At 52.9% G+C, this 21408-nt stretch overlaps 1 protein-coding gene across 1 annotated transcript in view; it reads right to left on the reverse strand.

Moving 5' to 3' along the window:
- RIN3 (Ras and Rab interactor 3) overlaps positions 1-21408 on the reverse strand; it is a 118133-nt gene that overhangs the window by 65684 nt on the left and 31041 nt on the right. Inside the window, exons 2-3 of the mRNA XM_012738572.3 lie at positions 15913-16120; positions 6204-6321 (exon numbers count right to left, since the gene is read on the reverse strand). Coding sequence (XP_012594026.2) covers positions 6204-6321; positions 15913-16120 — 326 coding nt within the window. The remainder of the gene's footprint in view (positions 1-6203; positions 6322-15912; positions 16121-21408) is intronic.

The raw sequence follows: 21408 nt of genomic DNA on the forward strand, positions 1-21408 counted from the left end.
AAGTCTCCATTTCGTCCAGCAGAAGAAGCTGTTGAGTGCTTCTCACGTGCCAGGCAACTGTCCCGATGCCCTTTGTGTACTCAGTGATTGAATCACTCATCGGTCCTCCCAACAGCTGTGTTGCAGATGTCCTCATTTTGCAGATGAGGGAAATGAAGCACAGAGAGGTTAAGTAACATGTCCGATGTCACAACGTGACAGAGACAGAATACAAAGTTTCGCAGCCTTTGCAAAACTCAAGCTCTCAAAAACAGGTTTGCCTGGTATTAACTGAGTAGCACCTAAGTGGACACATAGGTGCTACAGTAATAGGGTATTGGGCAGGTGGGAGGGGGGAGGGGGGCGGGTATATACATACATAGTGAGTGAGATGTGCACCATCTGGGGGATGGTCATGATGGAGACTCAGACTTTTGGGGGGAGGGGGGAAATGGGCATTTATTGAAACCTTAAAATCTGTACCCCCATAATATGCCAAAATAAAAAAAATAATTAAAACTTTAAAAAAAAAAAAAAACAGGTTTGCATTCACAAGAGTGTGAGAGTCACCAAGATGCCGTCAATACATCAGTATCAAGAAGTTGCCTTCTCCATACCAGTCTCTTTTTAATAGTGTCTGTGTTTAATAGTCAGCTCTCTTATTTATTTATTTATTTATTTTATTTTATTTTGAGACAGAGTCTCACTTTGAGGCCCAGGCTAGAGTGAGTGCCGTGGCGTCAGCCTAGCTCACAGCAACCTCAAACTCCTGGGCTCAAGGGATCCTCCTGCCTCAGCCTCCCGAGTAGCTGGGACTACAGGCATGCGCCACCATGCCCGGCTAATTTTTTCTATATATTTTTAGTTGGCCAATTAATTTCTTTCCATTTATAGTAGAGACGGGGTCTCACTCTTGCTCAGGCTGGTTTTGAACTCCTGACCTTGAGCAATCCACCCGCCTCGGCCTTCCAGGGTGCTAGGATTACAGGCGTGAGCCACCGCGCCCGGCGACAAGCAGGCCTTTCTAAAGCCAGGGGAAGAGGCGGGAGTGCAATGGGGCTGCCCAGGAAACGTGTGCAGGTGGCTCAGACCGCGAGCGCCGGGCAGCTTTCTTCCCGCATGGGCATCCCTCGCTGTCTCACGGCTCCTCTTCCGGAGACAGGACCGGCTAGTTTTCTTTTTCTAGCAGCCAGCAGAAAAATGTCATCACAGGAATATGTCATCGTCACCGTCTTCAAGCCCATGAACCAAAAACTAGCTAGTGTCCTCCTGGCCAGGTGGCTCATTTCAGCCATCAGGGGCCAGGCTGCAGCCTGGAACCTGACCCGGCCTCCTTCCATCCGGCGTCTGGGTCCTCCATCATACGTCCCCTGCCCTGGGGCCTCTTCTGCCGGGGTTCTCTGCCCCTCTCTCCCCACGCACATCGGGCCTCTGAGGGTCCCCTGTGAGGCCAAGTGATGCCCCAGACATCTCCAAGTCTTCCCGTCACCTCAGTGCCGCAGACAGGAGCGGGTAGGCGGTAAATGGTAACACTTGTTCATTTCTTTGAATAAACGTTTGATCCCAATCCCTTTCTCTACCTCCTCTTTAAGACCAATAACTCTTAGATTTGCCCTTTTGAGGGCGTTTTCTAGATCTTGTAGGCGTGTTTCATTCTTTTTTTCGCTTTTAACTGTGTATTTTCAAATAGCCTGTCTTCAAGCTCACTGATTCTTTTGCTTGGTCAACTCTGCCATTGAGAGACTCTGAGGCATTTCTCAGTTTGTCAGTTGAATTCTTAAGCTCCAGAATTTCTGCTTGATTTTTAAAATTTATTTCAATCTCTGTTAAATCTCTCTGATAGGCTCCCGAATTCCTTCTCTGCACTGTCTTGACGTTCAGTGAGCTTCTTCAGGACAGCTATTTTGAATTCTTTGTCTGAAAGATCACCCATCTCCATCACTCCAGGATTGGTCACCGGTCCGTGGTGTACATGTGTGCTTTATGTGCAAGCCGCTGGAGTTGTTTGTTACCACAGCAAGACTAGCCTGAGCTGACTGGTTCACGGTTTTGCAAAGAAACTCTTAACAAGAAACTAGAGGGCGATCCAAGCGCAGGGAAGCACGGAAGTGGTCAGAGTGAGCGTTTCTTGCTCAAGGCAAACAGAGCCGGCCACAGATGGGGCTGACCACCCACTTTCGGGGCATCCCCTTCTCTCCTTCCCTGGCCTCATCTCTGTGTGGGGAACCCCAACAAAAGGTCCAGCTCCAGCCCGGGCCTTTCCCTTGCCCACTTCCTCCTCACGCCACCCCGACTGCAGCCGCCACAGCCAGGGTGGCTGAAGTCCCAAGCACTGCAGGGCACACTGACTCCTCCCAGGCCCCGCGGGGAGGGTGCCGTCCTTATCCCCATCTTACAGGCAAGGAAACTGAGGCCTGGAGAGGCAGAGCAACTTGCCCAAGGTCCACGGGCAGGAGAGGCAGAGCTGGGATCAAACACGGGCTGCGTGGCTCCGGCGGTCCCTGCTCCCCCGCTACGCCGAGGAGGATGGCACAGAAGAGACAGCAAAGAGGGAAGAGCAGAGACTGAACGCGGCAAAGAAACAAATTCCCTGCAGCTGTCTCGTTGTTGCCTCGGTTCGCCCGGGGGGCGGGCATCAGGGGAATGAGGCTGGGGAGCAGCGGAGTAATACAAGGAAAGAGCAAAATAAAACATGTTCAGACTAATAGACGCCACCTATCTGGGAGTTGAAGGTGAATGCACAAGAACAATGACTGGATGAGTCGTCGGCTTTTTCTTTTTAGAGACGGGGTCATTCTCTGTCACCCAGGCTGGAGTGCGGTGGCACCGTCATAGCTCACTGCAGCCTTGAACTCCTGGGCTTGAGTGATCCTCCTGCCTCAGGTTCCTGAGTAACTGGGACTACAGGGGTGCACCACCCCACCCAGCTATTTTTTAAATTTTTTTTGCAGAGACAAGATCTCACTACCCAAGATCTCACAGACCCAGGCTGGTCTCGAACTCCTGGCCTCAAGTGATCCTCTCGCCTTGGCCTCCCAAAGTGCTGGGATTATAGGCGTGAGCCACCGTGTCTGACCAAGCATTGAATTTTTAAAAGTTTAAAAATGGAAAATGATTTTCTATGACATGGCCCTGAGAGGAAGACAAGGAAGTAAGCTGTCTCTGTCCTTGAGTGCCCTGGTTTGTCCTTTGGGCTTGACAAAAATTCTTTGCTGCACCAAACTTCAGTCAGGCTCTGAACCTACTCCCAGGCCCATCTGTGCACTTCCTTGTAAAATCCAGTTTTAGCAAAAGAGCCTTGTTCGGCCTGAACCCCCCATCCTCAGTATTGGATAGGGCTCCTCATCCTCCCCCATGCCCCGGCTGGTGTCTGCTCACCCTGGCCCGTCTGCAGCAAGAATCCTGTTAGGTAGGTGTAGCTGGGATCCCCGACCCCCAACATTTCCTCTTAGTTATCTTCCGTCCACTGGCCTGTGCTATCAATTCCCACTCGCCTGTGCTATATTCAGAACTGAGCCCGGTTCCACTCAGAGGGCTTTTCCCCTAACGCGATAGTTCTGAGTAAAACCTGTTTTTACTGCTTTAACTACCGTCCAGCTCTGGATTTTCTCTGACAGGCTCCTAGTGGGAAAATGGACATGAAACCAGATACGATGTCCTGGTTCCCAGGGGGTGTAGTCGGGTCGAAGGGACCCAGAAGTGACTGTCCTGACGGCGGGGGCGGGGAGGTGGGAAAGGAGCAGGAACGGAGGAGAGAAGCAGAACTTCCAGACAGTCTGTGCTCCCCCGGGTGCCCCTGTTGTCCAAGAAGCCGTGCCGATCGCCCCCACCTTGGGCCCCCGGAGCACGGGCTGACGTGGAACACACTCGGCGTGCCATGACTCCCCACTTTCGGCTACTTTCCCAATGTTGGTGCTGTCATTCAAGAGCACCGTTGGCTCTTGGCTCTCTAAAGGGTTGTAGGTAACTGCTGGCTGGCAGCTGAGTCCCCAGAAGCCTGGCCACTCTCAGGAAGAGGCAGGTCTACACCAGGCTGCCCCCTCCCGTCCATAAGTAGAGGGGCGGATGGTCATTCTCTCTCAGGAGGCCACAAGCACACCCAGGGTCTGTGCGGCCCCAGAAACACCCGCGGAGAATGCCTTCCCCTGGCGGGATGACAAGGAGCCCAGGTTCCCGGAGAGCAGCACACACCCCAAACAACCCCGCTCCCTCTGCAGCCATCCAGAGGCTGCCGGATGCTTGGTCCGGGAAAACCATAACCCTCTCCTCCCTCTTTGAAAACCCCACACTTTCTTCCCCACTGGACTCCACAGGGTGGAGGGGTCATTCAAATTTGCTTTATAAATGAACAACCTTCTCCCCAACGCCACACTCCCCATACCCCCAACCTCGTGATCTGACTCCTAGCAGTTCACCAAAAGCCAGACCCTCTGCTCTTTTCTGAGCACATGGCTGGACTACATTTCCCAGTCTCCTTTGCAGCTATATATGATCATGCGAACGAGTAACAGCCAATGGGATGTGGGCACAGGTGACACACCTACTTCTAGGCCCTGGGGTGAGACCCTTCCTCCCCAGCAACCATAAGCCTTCTCTGTGCCCTTTCCCCCTTCCAACTTATTGGCCTGGACTCAACCCTAGGAAACTGGAGGCTGCATGCTGAAGGTGGCAGAGCCTCCCCCAGCTGGTGCCCCTGAATGTTCCTTCCCCACTGGCCAGAATCTTGCAGACGAGTAGGAAATCAGCCGCTTCTGGGTTTAGGCCATTCCGCTTGCTGTTGCTGTTGCAGCAGCTAATAGCCCTGCTTACGTGTTCTGCACAGCACTCCCTCCCTCCATCTGAAGTGAGCTCAGAGAGGCAGGGACAGCGTTTTGTTCCTGCTATGTCCCCAGCAGTGAACAGTGCCTGGCTGGAGTGCACGCTCCACAGTTGCCTGCTAAATACATGAATGAGTTGTGTCTGCACCATTCTGCACGGGCCTGGTGTCTCTGCGAAGAACCCCTCGCAGCAGAAAAAGAAACCGGCTTATGCTTTCACTTTCCAGTCCACTTCTGGGCCTAGAAAATCAACCTTTAATCGAACTCATGTTTGGGACTCAGCCTGAATGCTCCCTCCTCTTTGACACCCTCCCAGAGTCCTCCCCATGGTGACCTACATCCTCTGTGCCCCCCAACCGGGTCTCTTTGCAGTGACACCTGCCACGCTGCAGAGCAAGAGGTGTCTGTCTCTCCCATGCCAGCATGTCCCTCACCCTCCAACCTGACCCGAGGTCAACTAAGCTGCCGAGGCCAGGAACTCCGTCAGTGGCTGACACTGGGGCACAAGTGTTTCTCGAGATGCAAGCTCTGGGGAATATTAAACGAGCCTTCTTCTCTAAGCCTTGTCACTCTGCTGCTAACCAAGGGTAAAAAGCTTCCCACAACACCTTGGGCCCATTTACAAGGACACAAGCCAGTGCGTGTAATCATCGATGGATTCTTCTAACAGGCCTTTTGGATCTTAATACCTGGCATGTGTGCACATGGACCCTGAGGACGGGAAACCGGTACAGACGGCTGAGCCAGCAGTCCACAAGGGGCCTGAACCCAGTGACACTGCATGTCGGTACACACCCACCTTTGACTGGGGCCTCAGAACATTTTTCCACCAAGGCTCACCTCATGCCTGCTTCTGGCAGCCCTGTGCACACACAACACTTCTGTCTTTCAAAGCGCTTTCCCATTGGAGGCCTCAAAAGAGCTCTGTGATACAAGCAAGACAGTGACTATTCTGTCCATTTAACAGATGGGAAAACTGAGGCTCAGAGAGGTGAAGTGACTTGCCCCAGGCCGTGGCTGGAGTGTGTGCTGAGCTGACCCTAGGACCCAGGGGCCCAGGCAGCTCCTCTCCTTTTCTTTCCTTTCCCCAGCATCCTTGCTGAGCTATAGAGGAAACTTCGCTGAGGCCTCGAGGAAGCAAGGCCAACAAGCCCTGACAAGGGAGGGCGGAAACTAACGTTGATTTTTGAGCGATAAACCCAACTCAAAACCAGCACGACCAAGCAACTTCATCTAGCTGAAAGTTTCTTTCCCCCCTTCTAATTTTATTCTTCTTCTTCTTCTTTTTTTTTTTTTTCCCTATTTTACCACACAGTTAAGAACTTAGAGCTTCTAATTTTAAACACGTCCGGCGTCGGCAAGGGACTGTGGTTAGCAGGGCAGCCTTTGCCGCCGATGGGTACTCACTGGACTTCTCCTCTCTGATGGTGTACTCTAGCACCTCCGATGAGCTCCCGTGCGGGGAAGGAAGGTGGACACACAGCACCAGGTGCTTCCGGCTGCTGTCTCTGCGCACCAGGAACAACTGAAACACAGGAGGGGACGGAGCTCCGTGAGTCAGAGATCTGGGTGGAGGTGAGGAGGACAGCAGGGAGATGGGAGCCACCGGAAGGTTCCCGAAATGAGGAGGCAGGGTGGAGCAGTGGAGCCTCCCCCGGGAGCCGAGTGTCACCTGGCCCGTGTCCAAATCGAGGCTCCTGGTGCCTCAGTTTCTCATCTGCCCTCTGAGTCACGGAGTGGTTCGACTACGTCAAAGTCCTCAAAGGATGTTGTAGACACACAGTCCGTGGGGCAGGAGGGTTAAAACTCCCATGTCCCCTCCCCCGCCCGTCGCTGTTCTGTAGGAGGGGCCCGGACCTCCGGCTCTGATGTGGGCGGTCCAGAGTCCACACCCAGGAAAGCTCTCCTGTGCGCGAATGGGGTTGAGTTTCAACTTAACACCCCAGCACGTTCGCTCCAGGGGAGGCCGTTGGAAATAGTCGCAGATATTGGTCAATTCACACTTTTTTCCCCCATGAAAATATACACAGCTGATACTTACTGTCTCTGTGACAGGAACTATTACGACACTTCACACCTATTAACTTGCTCCATCCTCACAGCCACCCCCTCATGTGAGTCTTGTTATTATGCCCGTTTTACAGATGAAGAAACTGAGGCACTCCCTGATGACAACAGGACACCTCCTTCTCGAGCCGGTGTGATGGCTGAGTTAATACCTGTAGGGGCTTGGCCCACAGGACATACTCTGGGAGGGGGGCCTGGCCAAAGCTCACAGCTGGAGGGGGCAGAACTGGAGTCGGCCCGAGACGCTGGTGTTGACGCTTGGGACCTCCATGCTACCCTCTCTGCAGACCCCAAGTCCCACCCAGTGCGACCCGCTTCTCCTGTGGGCGTGCCCTATTCTGGCATTCAAGGGAAAGGTCCAGAGTGCTGGGCCTTGGGGCCCTTTCGCGTAAGACTTCAGCCTGCAGGCCATGGAGCCAGACTCTCCAAGTGTAGTCCTGAGTTGGCCTCTTGGAGCTGTGTGAACTCTCCGGGCTGCCTCTTCCTCTGCAAAGCGGGATCATGACAGTTCCTGCCTGTGACAGTCACTAGGAGTTAGCCCCCCAAGAACCAGTCCCCTCTCCCCTTCCTTGCTAACAGACCTCGATTCTGACCTGGGTGGCAATGTCCCCGACTCAGGAGATGTATCATGTTTGATCAAGGCTGGTCATGACTACACTGCTCCCCTTCCCCAGCATTCCTCACAGTTAGGGATGCCAATAAAGCGTCTGGAACAATATTTGTTCCCTACAAAAAGGACTGAGCCTGGGAGAAGAAAGCCATTTGCCTTTGAATGGGCGAGATGGCTGGAGCTATAGCTGCCATTTTGCAACCATGAGGAATCAACCCTGAGGACCAAAGACAACACTTTGAAGATGGAAGAACAGAAAAGTGGGAAGAATCTGGGAACCGAATGCATCACTAAGCTGCCAAACCAGCCCTGACCCTAACCTCCAGACTCCTCATTAGGTAAACAATAGTGTCCTTATGGCTGAAGCCACCGTCAGCCAGGTTTGTTGTTACTTGAAGCTGAAAGCATCCCCCGCTGACCCAGCCTCAAGGAGTATAGAGACATGGGACCTCAGCAGCTGGGTACCCCCCTCCTTTCTCCCTTCTATGTGGTGCTCCTGGGGAGTGCACGGAGCTCAATGAGCAGTGTGAGAGCCAGCCATCGGAAGGGCTGCACAGGGGACTTCAGCAGACTGCCTGCTACATAACAAGCCTCAGTACACGGTCCTTCCTCCCCCAGGTCCCCCCGCTACCTGCTTCCCAGCCCTGCGACAGGTGGCACAGGGCCCCTAGCACTCCTATCCTGACTGTTCATGGATGGCTCCAACAATCAGCAAGGCAGCAGGGCGGGGCACGAGGCGCCCCGGATGCCGACAGTCATCCTGACTGGCAGCTCCAGACTTCCGGCCTCAGCAGCGGGAAGAGGAGCCAGGCGAGCGGTGAGGGAACGTGGGGAGACAAGGGCAGGTGCCGGGGCCACCTTTGTTCGCCTCCAGGACACTCACCTGAGGGCTGCCCGGGGTTTCTACAAATGGGGCGGCCACAGCCATGCCCACAGCGGGGCCCTCCACTGGCCTCTGCTCCTGAAAGCCTCCCCGATTAACCGGGCCACCAAGGAACCTGCCGCGCCCAGCGTCCTTACGCAACCCCTTCCTCCCTGGGAACCGGCCCTGTCTGCTGTCTGGCTGAGTCGGCTGTGCCTTCTGTTCCTTCTTCTTTTTGGCTCTCCCCTCTCGCCAGCTCCCCCGATGTACCGGATCAGGAATTCTCAGAAAGCAGAAGACTCCTCCTCCCCCAGCTGTACACACTGCTGTGTGGCGCACCCCCTCTGAGGGGCCATTTTTCTTTGAAGAGCTAGGATTCCCCATCCCAACCCCGCCCCCCTAAAACAACAGGGGGGCAGCGGTCAGAGCACAGGGCTGAGAGTCAGGACACTTAAGCCCTTCCTAGCTCCAATACCAGTTTGCTCTGTGTCCTTGAGCAAGTCGCCTCCCCTCTCTGAGCTGGCTTTTTCCAGTCTGTAGTGGGGGAGAGGCTGAAGGACCCAGGACTACTTCCTTCCAGAAGATACCCTTCTAGCATCAGTGCCTCTGGGGTGTTCCCATCCCCCCAGAGCCTTGCATGCAATCCAGGAGAGGGGACAGCCAGCCATGAGACCCTGTCCTGTCTACCTTCAGCCAGCGTGGGTTTCCAGCTGATGTCACCAGTAGCTGGGACAGAATACGCCTAGGGAGAGAATTACGCAACCACCTGCTCCCCTCACCCCCTCCAGTAGATATGTAAAAACCCGAAGCTACATACACTATAAATGGTTTGTTTTTACTATCCGGGTTTGGCCGGGACAACCCAGAGCTGTCTGCTTTTCCACTTTTGTTATTTTAGGACTATTTTCCAGTTTCTGGGGGAAATTTCCAATCATGCCCATAAAGGCAAGACCAGAAGTGGTTGGTTCTTCCGAGAGGCCACAGCTGCAGGGGCCGAGCCTGTGGAGGTCGGCAGTCCAGTGGCCGGAGCCCATCCGGACACGTGGGAGTGAGCGGGCAAGCCCGTGGCAAACGTCTTCACACCCAGTCCTGACTCCGACAGAGCTCGGGAGTGTGTGTGTGTGTGTGTGTGTGTGTGTGTGTGCATGTGCTCGCGCAAAGGGCTGTAAGAAAGCCACGTCACAAATCCCCAGAACCGCTGAGGACTGGAAACAGAAGAAAGGGACACATTCCCCAATACCTTCATTGGACATATGGGGAAACTGAGGCCCACCTTTCCCGTTACTTCTGGCGTGGTGCTAGCATGGCACACAGCAGCATTCCTCAACCCTGGCTGTATATCAGAATCACCAAGGGAGCTTTTAGAACACGCTCAGGGCCGAGGCTCACGCCAAACCAAAGAAAGAAGCCTTTCTGGGGGTGACGCCAAGACACTCTATTTTATTAAAGCCTTCGGAGGCAGGCAGTGTGGACGCGAGTCAAGTCCCAGCACTCAGCAGCCACATTCCTCTGGCAGGCTCCTGCCCTCTCAGACTGAGCTTCCCGCTGACAGAACAGAGATCACACCCCTGGTCTGCAGGGCTGCTGGAAAGAGGAGGGGGTACGTGACACAAAGCAACCCTGCAGTAACTGGCGACTGTGCCCTTCCCCCGGCCTCAGCACCAGGAAGGGGCGAGAGAAGGGCCTCACCGAATGCAGTTGGTATCCCTTGGGCTCACATGTAGGGAGGGCGCCTTGAATGACCTTTGAGGCTGGTCCCTATTACAACTCAGGGTACCGAGACTCTTCAGCGAAGCCCCCACTACCAGAAGTAACCTTGTAAGAGGTTTCCTCTTATAAGGTTACTTATAACCTTATAAGGTTATAAGTTGGAAACTACCCTGGCCTAGAAGCAATGACACCCCAGTAGCCAGGAACACGCACAACACCCAGATCTTGGTTCCTAATATCATTCTCCAGCAAAAGGAACCAGGGCTCTAGGACTGCGGCATGAAATACACAAGATGAGGCTGGAGCATCTTACATTGCCAGAAAGTAAGGAAGAGCTCTGACAAACGCACGCACGCACACGCAGGGTGATGGGGCTATGTCAACGATACAGGAGCCAACTGAAAAACTCCCAATGGCCAAAGTTGGAACAATTTGAGCAACAAAATAATTAAAGTAGTATTGGACTGTAACTCAGAAGTATAAAATAAGTATCCATGATTCCATACTGATATAAGAAAATGAAAGAATAGTAAACAGATGGGGTAGAAGAGACAAATGTCTCTTGTGCAGAACAATTCCAGATACTTTATTAGATATTTAATCGAGGAGGGACAGCACAACTCCCCACTCCTTAAGGGTGGGCTGAGCATGGTGACGTCCTTCCAAAAAGCATAGCATGGAAGGGGAGGGGAGGAGTGACTTCACAGTGGAGCAACCTACAAACACCACCCACCAGGTGACCCAGGTCAACATCACCAGGGGTAAGTGACGTTGACAGTATGGACACTGCATATGACGAGATGAGAAGGGCACTTCACCTCTGCGGTCTTCCTCCCCAAACCCATAACCCCAGTCTGGCCATCAGACAGACCCCAGTGGAGGGACATTCTACAGAAAAAAAAAGCTGACCAATAATCCTCAAAACTGTCAAGGTCATCAAAAACAAAGGTCATTTGAGAAAATGTCACAGCCAAGCAGAGCCTAGGAAGACATGACGACTAAATGTGGTATGGTATAACCTGGATGGGATCCCGGAACAAGAGGTAAAAGCTAAAGAAATGGGAATAAAGTGAGGGTCTTAGTTCATACTGACGTGTCAAGATTGGACCATTAATTGCGGCAAACGCACCACACGAACGTGAACCGTTAACAGCAGGAGGAACTGAGCGTGGAGTATGTGGGAACTCTCTGTACTATCTTTGCAACTTTTCTGTAAATCTAAAACTGTTTTAAAATGCAAAAACCAGTTTGAGTGCAGAATAAATAAAGGAGGCTTTTGATTGTCTTGTTTCTGGATACACACAGATCAAAAACTGGGCCAATATGTTCCCAACACCTTATCAGCTGCAGGGAGGGGAGGCGGGTAGGGGGATGGAGGTGGGACGTGGTCGAGGTCGTACAGATATTTGGGACAAAGGGCTGGATCTCCAGCCTCCTGACCACTGGCCCCAGACTGTCTCTCATCCAGCCAGGAGGGGTGGGCCCAGGTGGTCTCTGTAGACCCTTTGAGCACCCACAGTCTGCGGACCACCCATGGTGTCTGTAGCTTAAAAAAAGATGACGTTATTGCACTGGTGGAATTTCGGAGAGTTCCGTGGGAGCGCTGTTGTGTGGCAAAGGGCCTTGTCGGCATCCCTGAAGATCATACCAGGAAGACTCTGCTCCTACTAGCTGTGTGACCTCAGGCAAGTGAGTCAACTTCTCTGTGCCTCCGTTTCCTGATCTGGAAACAGAACACCAATGACGCCTACCCAATAGAAATCACCATGAGGGTCAAAGAAGGTCATGCATATAGCAATCCAGGTAAAAGTTGGTCAATCTTTGCACCAGGGCATGACCTCAGGGCTTTGCTTCTGCTTGAAAATACAGATGTGCATGGGGAGGAGGGGGGCCTCAGGGCAGAGGGCAGGGAAGGCAGCGGAAGGCACACCCCCTGCATCCCATCATCCTCAGGGCTGACGCAGCCCTGCGCCTCCTAAGGCGGCAGCGAGTGGGCAGGAAGGGCTGACCTCCTGCAGTGCAGTCACCTGCGGTCTCAGCTCCTCGGTACTCAGCCCCTGGGCTGCAGAAGAGTTCTGGGGGCCTTGCTGCCTGGGCACCTCCTCCTGCCTGGGGTGAAGGGGAGCCCAGACCCATCCACCCTGCTGTAACTTCATTCATTTGTTCCAGGGAACAATCAGAGCCAGGCCCATTCCGCGCCCAGGCTGGAGTCAGACATGGAGTCACAGGTAGATGAATGTGGCGTTATCCTGCCCTCCAGGGGCTCAGGCCAGCTCCAGTCCCTCCAGCCACGCTGCCTTCCATCCCCGAGTGCTCCAACTGGCTCATGCCCACCTCTGGGTCTCAGCCTACGTCACCCACCCCCTCCCAGCAGACCCTCTCAGCTCCCCCATCCATCCTGCATGGCCCCGCTCAGTGTCTGCCTCCTCCAGGAAGTCTGCCCAGATCACCCTCTCTGGATGTGCTCTCTCCCTCCTCTAGGTAACTCGCTGCCCTGCCTTTCACAGAGCACTTACATACCCCCTCCTCATGCCTTTATGGTTCGTGTTTGTGCGTGGAGCCCCTACCAGACCCGCTAAGGGGACAGCGGTGAGATCATATCATATCTTATCCATCTTTATAAACATGCCTTAGGCCAGGGGTGGTGGCTCACACCTGTAATCCTAGCACTCTGGGAGGCTGAGGCGGGCAGATTGCTCGAGGTCAGGAGTTCGAAACCAGCCTGAGCAAGAGTGAGACCCCGTCTCTACTATAAATAGAAAGAAACGAATTGGCCAACTAATATATATAGAAAAAATTAGCCGGGCATGGTGGCGCATGCCTGTATTTCCAGCCACTCCAGCAGCTGAGGCAGAGGAATTGCTTGAGCCCAGGAGTTTGAGGTTGCTGTGAGCTAGGCTGACGCCATGGCACTCACTCTAGCCTGGGCAACAAAGCGAGACTCTGTCTAAAAAAAAAAAAAATGTGCCTTATATCCAAACACATCCAGTACTTGACCTTAGAACATTACTGGGATGTCTGTTTCTCTCCTGCTACTCACTGTGGCAGGGTGTGCTTGGTCTAGGTAGGTTCGGACCTCAGGCCTATAACTCCCTGGGCAAGTTGCTCACTCCGGGGGTTGGTGCTGCAGGTGCCCGCCCATCCGCCGTGCCTGTGTTTTCAGTGGATTCCCGCCCTGGGACCCACAGCCAGCTCTGCATCTCTCCACCAGGGCTGTCTCTGGCAAGAGCCAGGTCTCACACTGAAGGCAGAGAGAAGGGGCTGGAAAAGGAATCCTCAGACCCCACAGGCTACCAGGAGTTGTGAATGAAACTTGGCTCCCTGGATAACTGTGGGAAGTGCATGTGAGACCTGCCTCCCCAGCAGGAGCCAGCTCCGTTGCCCTAGGAGGAACTTGCATGATAAAGTCCCTTTTATTGGTTACTTTCCCCTCCCCTGACTCAGTTCCCCTGAAGGTACTTCCTGGGATCACCTCCCAAATAAGCCACTAGCATTCAGATCCTTGTTTCCCAGTCTGCTTCTGGGGAAACCCAAACTAAAGCATTCCTCTTAGCCTCAGTTTCGTTATCTGTAAAATGGTATAATAGCAGAGTCCACTTTGGAGGATTACTGCAAGTTGCTACCTGTAAAATACAGGGCTTGGCATTAATAAGCATCCTCCAGGTAGAACCACCACTATTATTTATAGCTGTGCTTTCTTTAAACTTTCTCAAGAGAGGACTGAATCTTTTGACAAAATGGCCATGTCTTCTGTCCCGCCCAGCTTGCCCTGGAGACTCACCTGCCTTCTCCTGGGACTGCCCCTCCCTGTCTGGTCCATCCCCACCGACACACACCTCCCCCGTCCTGACCAAGAACAATCCAGACAATGGCCAGCCCTCAGCCATCAAAAACTTGCCCCTTAGGCTGGCTTTGAGCTGCATCCTCCCAGCACGGGTAGGATTATAACCCAGAGCCTCCTGGGGAGAGGAGGTCTGGCCGGGCCTATAGTCGGGGCATGGACACTGGGCCACCTGTCGGCAGGAGATCTGAGTTTATTTTCTACCCAGTTTCATTATCTGAAGTCCTCGGTCACTTGAAAACCTTTCGATGGGGAGGAATAAAACATCTGATGCTGTTCTCTCGGGCACTATACTCCTCCCCTCCCCCAGCCTCTCCGCGCTCAGCCCTCCAGGAAAACCGGCATCTGCAGACTCCAGGCTGACCCGGGCACCGAGGGGGGCTGCCGGCCGGGGGCGTCTCGCCCTGGGAAAGGTTTGCCTGGTCTCAAGGGGACACTGCTTGCCTTTAGGCTCCAGAGTCCCCATTCCTTGTGCCAGGGACCTCTGTGACAAGGCAAGTTTGGGGCTCTGCGGGAGGCCCCGAGTTCTAGCAATTCCAATTTTCACGGACAGCCGGCAGCTTGATGGATTTTACCTAGTCCGGGGTGAATGAGTCCACTGGCCAACGGAGCCACAGGATTTATACGTTTGGGCTATTATCAGGTGAGCCCTACAAGCCAAAGGTGAGACCCGCAAAAGTGCCCGGCGGCTGGGAGACACGAGCCCTTCTGTGCCAATAAAACTCGTGTGTGCAACACAGCACAGGAGCACGCAGACTGCCTGGGTTCAAATCCCAGCTCTGCCCTTCCTCCCTGTGTCCCTGAGGGAGGGGCACTCAACATCTTCGTGTTGCAGTTATCTCATCTGTAAAATGGGCACAGTAGCAACACCCGCCTCTCAGGGCTACCGTCAGGATCAATGGGGAAATTGACGTGAAGAACTTGGAACACGGTGAGTACTGAGCGAGGGAACCCCTGCCGCCAGAGGGCTGGGAATCTGCAGGGGAGGTGGCTCCTGGGAGCAGAGTGGTGGTCTGCGGTGGCTGGGGTAGGGGATGGGAGTAACTGCTTAATGAGTTTGGGGCTTTTTATTTGGGGTGATGAAAATGTTTTGGAACTAGGTAGAGGTGGTGAGTTGCACAATATTGTGAATGCACTCAATGTCACTGGATTGTACACTTTACAATGGCTCATTTTATATTATATATTATTTTACCTCAATTAAAAAAAAAGCTTTCTGGGGAGTGAGCTGGTTAGAGTAGGTGGAAAAGATCTTTGTGAGGCATTTTGCTTTTTACTTTATTCACTTCTGTCCAGCTTGGTTTTTGTTAAATAATGAGCACATATGTGTATCACTTTTGTAATTAAACAAATTAAAAAAAATTTTTTTAAGTAAGCAGCATGTAAGAGAAATGTGTGTAGGAGGTGAAATAGCAAATGATGGGCTCTGACTCACATTTCGTCACCTGTCATCTGTCCATCTGTCTGTCCATCCATGCCCCATCTACCATCGCTATCCTTCCACGTGACAGGAACACAGCCCTGGAGGGCTGTTCACGTCCCCTTTTCAAAATGACAAAAGTGAGGCTTAGCAAGTCTAAGCCATCTGCCCAACTCACAGAGCCTGGCTCCAGAGCATTTCTGGACTCCGCCACCGAGCCCTTTATTTTCCCACGTGCAATGGAGAGCAACACTGTTTGCACTCTGGTTCTGATGCTCTCTAGTCCCGGGATGCCTGGCTGAGCTCCCACGCAGCAGGGCAGCCGCGGCACTCCTGACCCCTGAGGCCTGCCTCTGCCCAAATGCCCAGAGAGCCCACGCCAGCCACCCCACTCCCTGCTCTCCCCAAAGCAGAAACCAGGCCTCCCACCGGCCTCCCACTCCCGAGCGCTGGAAAACACTGGGGGCAGAAAGCTGATCACCCTCCCTTTTGAAAGGAAAGCAACGGGAAGCCGTCCTGGTGGCAGCCGCTCCCACGTGGGAGCCCAGGCACGTGTGGAGCACGACACAGCTGCGCCAGGTGTGAGGTGGAGAGACCCCGACTCACCCCGGCCGCCTCCCGGTGCAGGATCCTGGCCGCCTCTGCGCAGCCCAGGCCCAGCTGCAGCCACACCGGGCAGGTTTTGATGAGCTTCTCCAGGACGCTGATGCCCCGGCGAGGAAGGCAGTTCTTCGGGGTGGCTGGCAGACAGAGCCCCGTGCCATCTTCCTCCTCCTCTTCCTCTCCCCCTCCTTTGCCGGCATCTGGAATAGGACTGAGAGACAGAATGGAGTGATCAGCCCATCTGCAGCCCGCCCAGAGAGGGCTTACGACAAACAGGGATTAGACTCAACCATGCTTGCTTATTTCATGTCTATGCAGCCAGCGGCCCTTTGGGGAATTAAAAAGGGAACAAACCATGGTCTTCACCTTAGAGCACTTATAATAAAGCAGGTGAGACATAGAAACAACCAGCTACAGTACGAGGAGGGAATAAATACAATGGGAGCACAGTATGACCAAGGTAGCTATTAATAATTAATTAATAATCAATCAATTCAACCCAGGGTGGGTTCAGGAAAACGCAGGTGGCATTTGAGCAGAGCCCTCAAGAGCATTTTTTACAACCTTTTTTTTTTTTTTTTTTTTTAAGATTTCATGTCTAAGCTTATTTTTACAACTTTTAATTGAAGAGTAACTTACATACAGTGAAATGCACAAATCCTTAAGACAGAGCTTGCCACGTGTTTACATATGTCCACACCCATGTAACTATTACTGCTACTCAAATGGAGAGACCTGCACTGTCCCGTGCCTTACCCACCAGCCACAGTGGTTATTGAGCTCTTAAAAGTGGCTTGTCCAGATTGAAATGGGCTGTAAGCATAAAACACACACAAGATTTCTAAGATTTACTATGAAAAAAATGTAAAATAGCTCACTAATATTTTATATTGAGTACATGTTGAAATAATATTTTAGATATATTGGATTAAAGAAAACATTATTAAATTGAACTTCACCTGTTTCTCTTTACTGTTTTTATGTGGCTACTAGAAAATTTAAAATAGCATACATGGCTTGCATTATATTTCTATTGGGCAGTGCCGGCATAGAACATTTCCAGAAGGTTCCTTTGTGCCCACTCCCAGTCAACATTCCCCAAGTCCCCAGGAGAAGGATGAGCTAACACATGGGGGTGGGGGGCCAGGAGGATCACAGACCCAAGAAACAGCAAACCCAAACTAGAGGGTTCTCCGGGGAACGGGCACTGCCCACTGTTCATAATTCTGTCCGGTCTAGGATCTCAGACCCTCCCCAAGACCCTCACAGTCCCCTGCCCCACCCCAACACACACCCTGGCAGGCTAGTTTTGCTTCCAGAAAGGAGGAAGGACACCTTGGTGCCTCAACTCCTGAGTCAGGTGGGCTGTGAGGTCTGCTTGCATTCTACCTGAGGGACTGAGTCTCTCTCGGTACCTGCAGGGGTGAAAACCCTTATCAGACAGAGGAGGGGACTTACAAAGCCAGAAAGATGTGGGTGGTGCCTGCAGCCCACACAGAGGAAAGCGCCAGGTCACCGGGGGAACACGAGTCCCCCAGGCAATGGCAGGAATCCCGGGGATGGGGTGGAGGGGTGGGGCGGCCCCGTGGCTGTCCACAGGCTGCGGAACTAGGGCCCGCCAGAGTCATTTGGAGCTCAAGACCGGGGTGGCCCCACTGACGCTGACGTAGCCACTTCCCAGGCCCTGAGCGCGGGCCCAGCATCTCCTCTGGGAAGGAAGTGAAAGTGGTGGAGGCCCGAACCACCCAGAAAAGCAGCACTCTGGGGCCACGGGTTCCTCCAACCCCACTTGGAAGCACAAAAATACCTTCTGGCACCAAAAGGCTTTATGATCATCCTTAAACATCCTTGCTAGGCCTGGGGCCTCCCCCAGGGGCCAATTAGGACGGTAACAGCAGGTGGGAGTGAGAGCAGCAGGCTCCCATTTCCTCCCTTCCAGGAGCTGGGACTGAGACCTTGGCCGGTCCTTTAGGTCTCAGGGTCTCAGTTTCCTCATCTGTACAAGGTGGGCTGGGGGAGGGCAGGCTGGGAGGGTCCTCCGTTTGCTGCGTAGCCCCAGGCAGGTCCTGGGCTCGCCCTCTTTTTCTCAGGCGGAACCAGAGCTGCAGTCGCACAGACAGGCTCCGGGAGGCACGGGGGAGTCTGCTCCCAGCCACGCGCTGCGAATAGCTCCTGCAGGCTGCCAGGCTGCCAGCGCCACGTGCTGCTGCAGCTCGCTTAGAGCAGCGAACAAAAGAGAGAGGAAAGGAAGGAAAAAAACGCCGAGACCTTCATGGTGTTTACATTCTAGAGCAGGAGACAGACGATAAGCAGGGTGAACCGGGGGACTAGAGTACGGTAGATGGTGGCACGCCAAGAGGAAGGGGAAAGGGCCATGTGGGGAGGGGGCACACAGTTCTGACATGGGCAGCCAGGGAAGCCCCCTGAAAAGGTGGCCGCGGAGTAAACACCTGGAAGCAGGTGTCTGAGAAGAGATTTCCAGGCAGAAGAAAGAGCAAACTCCAAAGCCCTGAGTTCCTGCTTCTGGGGGAAAGTGAGGAGGTGGGGAGGGTGACGAGGGTGAGAGTGGGAGGAGGCGAGGTCAGAGGTCGGTCGGGTGAGGGTCCCCTGAGCATGCTGGAACCACTGGGGAGCTGGCTGTAAACCCACCTATATAAGCAATTCCCCCAGGGCTGGGGGAAGGGGCCGGCTTCTGGCTAGCTGCTTGCCTGGACCAGCCCTCCGCCTTCCAAGGCAAGAAGAAATGGGCCATGAAGACCTGGTGGGAGCCGGGTGGGTTCTGAGCCCACAGAGAGGCTGTGAAGATCCACAGAGATAAACCCGCTTCTCCACCGGCAGCGCCACCTGCATCTTGAGGCACGAGGCTGCTTCTCGCAAGGTGACCAAGTGGAAACTCTGCCCAGGCACCAGCATCATGTGACTGTGCCATCTCACTCTCTTGTGATCGCATCCCTGCTCTGCAGCCTGCAACGGATCTTCCCACAGATATTTACGGCATTCCCTTTCCGGGTCCCCTACGAAGGGCTGGTCTCCATCATCCCAGCAAAACCTGCGCGTGCTCAGGCTGCACCAACCACCCGTGGTTCCTTCAGGGTCTCTATTTCTTCCTCCCAAGAGTCTCCAACTGGTAGGAAAAAGTATTGGACTAGGCTCAGAAAGCAATTACCATAAAAGAAAAAAAATAAAAACGGATAAATCTGACTGCACCAAATTTTTTTTTTTTTTTTTTTTTGAGACAGAGTCTCGCTTGTTGCCCAGGCCAAAGTGAGTGCCGTGGTGTCAGCCTAGCCCACAGCAACCTCAAACTCCTGGGCTCAAGCGATCCTTTTGCCCCAGCCTCCCGAGTAGCTGGGACTACAGGCATGCACCACCACGCCCAGCTAATTATATATATATATATTAGTTGGCCAATGAATTTCTTTCTATTTATAGTAGAGACGGGGTCTCGCTCTTGCTCAGCTGGTTTCGAACTCCTGACCTCTAGCAATCTGCCCGCCTCGGCCTCCCAGAGTTCTAGGATTACAGGCGTGAGCCACCTCGCCTGGCCTTGCACCAAAATTTAAAACAGTCTGCCCATCAGGCTGGGCGAAAACGTTTACAAAACACATCTCTAGCAGAGAACAAGCAAATATATTTTTTAAATGGGCAAAAGATTTTGAGCAGATACTTCAAAGGAGAAGACATACAAATGGCCAACAAGGTGAAAAGGTGCTCAAAATATTAGTCATTATGGAAATGCAAATTAAAACCGCAATGTGATACCACGGCACAACCACTAGAATGGCTAAAATTAAAAAGACCGACAACATCACATGCTGGTGAGTAATCCGAACTCTCATATATTCTTGGTGAGAAAATAAATCAGTATGACTACTTTGGAAAAAGATACGGAACTTTTTAAAATAAACCTAAACATACACCTACGCTATGACCCAGCCATTCCACTCCGAGGTATATACATACCCAAGAGACATGAAAGTGCATGTCCCCAAAAAGACTTGCACAGGAAACGTCATGGCAGCTTTACTCGTAATTGCTCAACAGGACCTGGTCCTGGTGTCCACCGCTGGGAGAACGGAGAGACAGACCATGGTACGTCCACACAGCGGAAGGGCAGTCAGCAATGACAAGGAGCGACTGATGTGCACAACCTCATGGGTGAATCTCAGAATCATTATGCTGAGTCACAGAAGCCCGGTGTAGAAAAGTCCATGCTGTGTGAACGCATCTAAATAAAGTTCGAATGGTCCGTTCACATATGTGTGCTTACTTCTAACACAACGCAACTTTGATATCCCAGCAATGAAAAAGAACCATAACTAAATACCGAATCCTAGTTAATGATGTGCATGCTAACGTAGTCAGGGGGTTCTGCACTCATGGATGGATACAGCTACGTAAGAAGCAAATACAGAGAAATATTTAGGGTCAGCGGTGGGTATGTGGGTGTTTACTGCAAAACTCTTTCAACTATTGTGTGTGTTTGAAATTTTTTTATAGGAAACTGCTGGGCATAAAGTTCTCCCCATCCTTGAAGGCCCCTTCAGATGAAGCTCTAAGTTTAAATTCAGGCTGTGTGACCTCTGGCCAGTTACTTAACGTCTCTGGGCTTCAGCTTAATCACCTATAAACACATAATAATTGTCTGTATTTAAGAGGGTTACTGTGAAAATGTGGTGAGAAAGCTCCCAGGTACTTAGCGCAGTGCCTGCACAGAATTCGGTAAATCTTAGTGACTGTTTTTCAATCCCTCCAGCCCTCTAGTTGGACTTTCTTCCTCTTCCTGCTACAATTCTCCCACTCTGTAGCCTTGATTTTAGGACTTGGCAAATTTGGTTGGAGTGACAGGGGCCACACATCTGTGTGTTGCTCATCTCTCGCCCAACATTTGGCCCCAGCGGTAACCCACAAGTTCAAGTGCCTGGGAACCGTGCGGCTTGACGTGAACACAGACACGATTGCCAAGAAAACATAGTTCTCTTGGAAGAGAAACAAACCGCCGGGAGGATCCCTTTCACACCCTGTGGAAGGACAAACAGGACCTGGGATCCTCCCAGACTCCTTGCAGCGATGAGCGCCGCTTGGACTCCAGCACAGATGGGCCAAGGGCTCCAGACATTGCTTTCCAGGAATCGCCCGACCCTGGCGGCGTTCTCCTCTCTCCCTGGGTGGGCTGGGGCTCATGGAAATAGGAGGCCCTCCACAGAGGCCTGCGCAGGGCCCTGGCTGGGCTGGCAGACACAGGATCTCAGGGTCGAGAGGAGTCTGCACAAGGTCACAGCTGCAGCCCGCTGCCTTTGAGCAATGTCTAGAAGTTAGAGAAGCAGCAGCTGAGGCCGAGGGGATCTGGACCTCGTACTGGGTCGCAGGAGTGACAGAGCCCCTAAGGCACAGAGCGACATGGCACCTGCTCTGACCAGGCCAAAGAAGGGTGACAGAGCCAGGCAGCTGCCAGAGGTCACCTGAGCTCCCTGACCGTAAAACGTCTCTGCCAAGGAG

Source organism: Microcebus murinus, chromosome 6 (genome assembly GCF_040939455.1).
Source record: "Microcebus murinus isolate Inina chromosome 6, M.murinus_Inina_mat1.0, whole genome shotgun sequence".
Lineage (NCBI taxonomy): Eukaryota > Metazoa > Chordata > Mammalia > Primates > Cheirogaleidae > Microcebus > Microcebus murinus.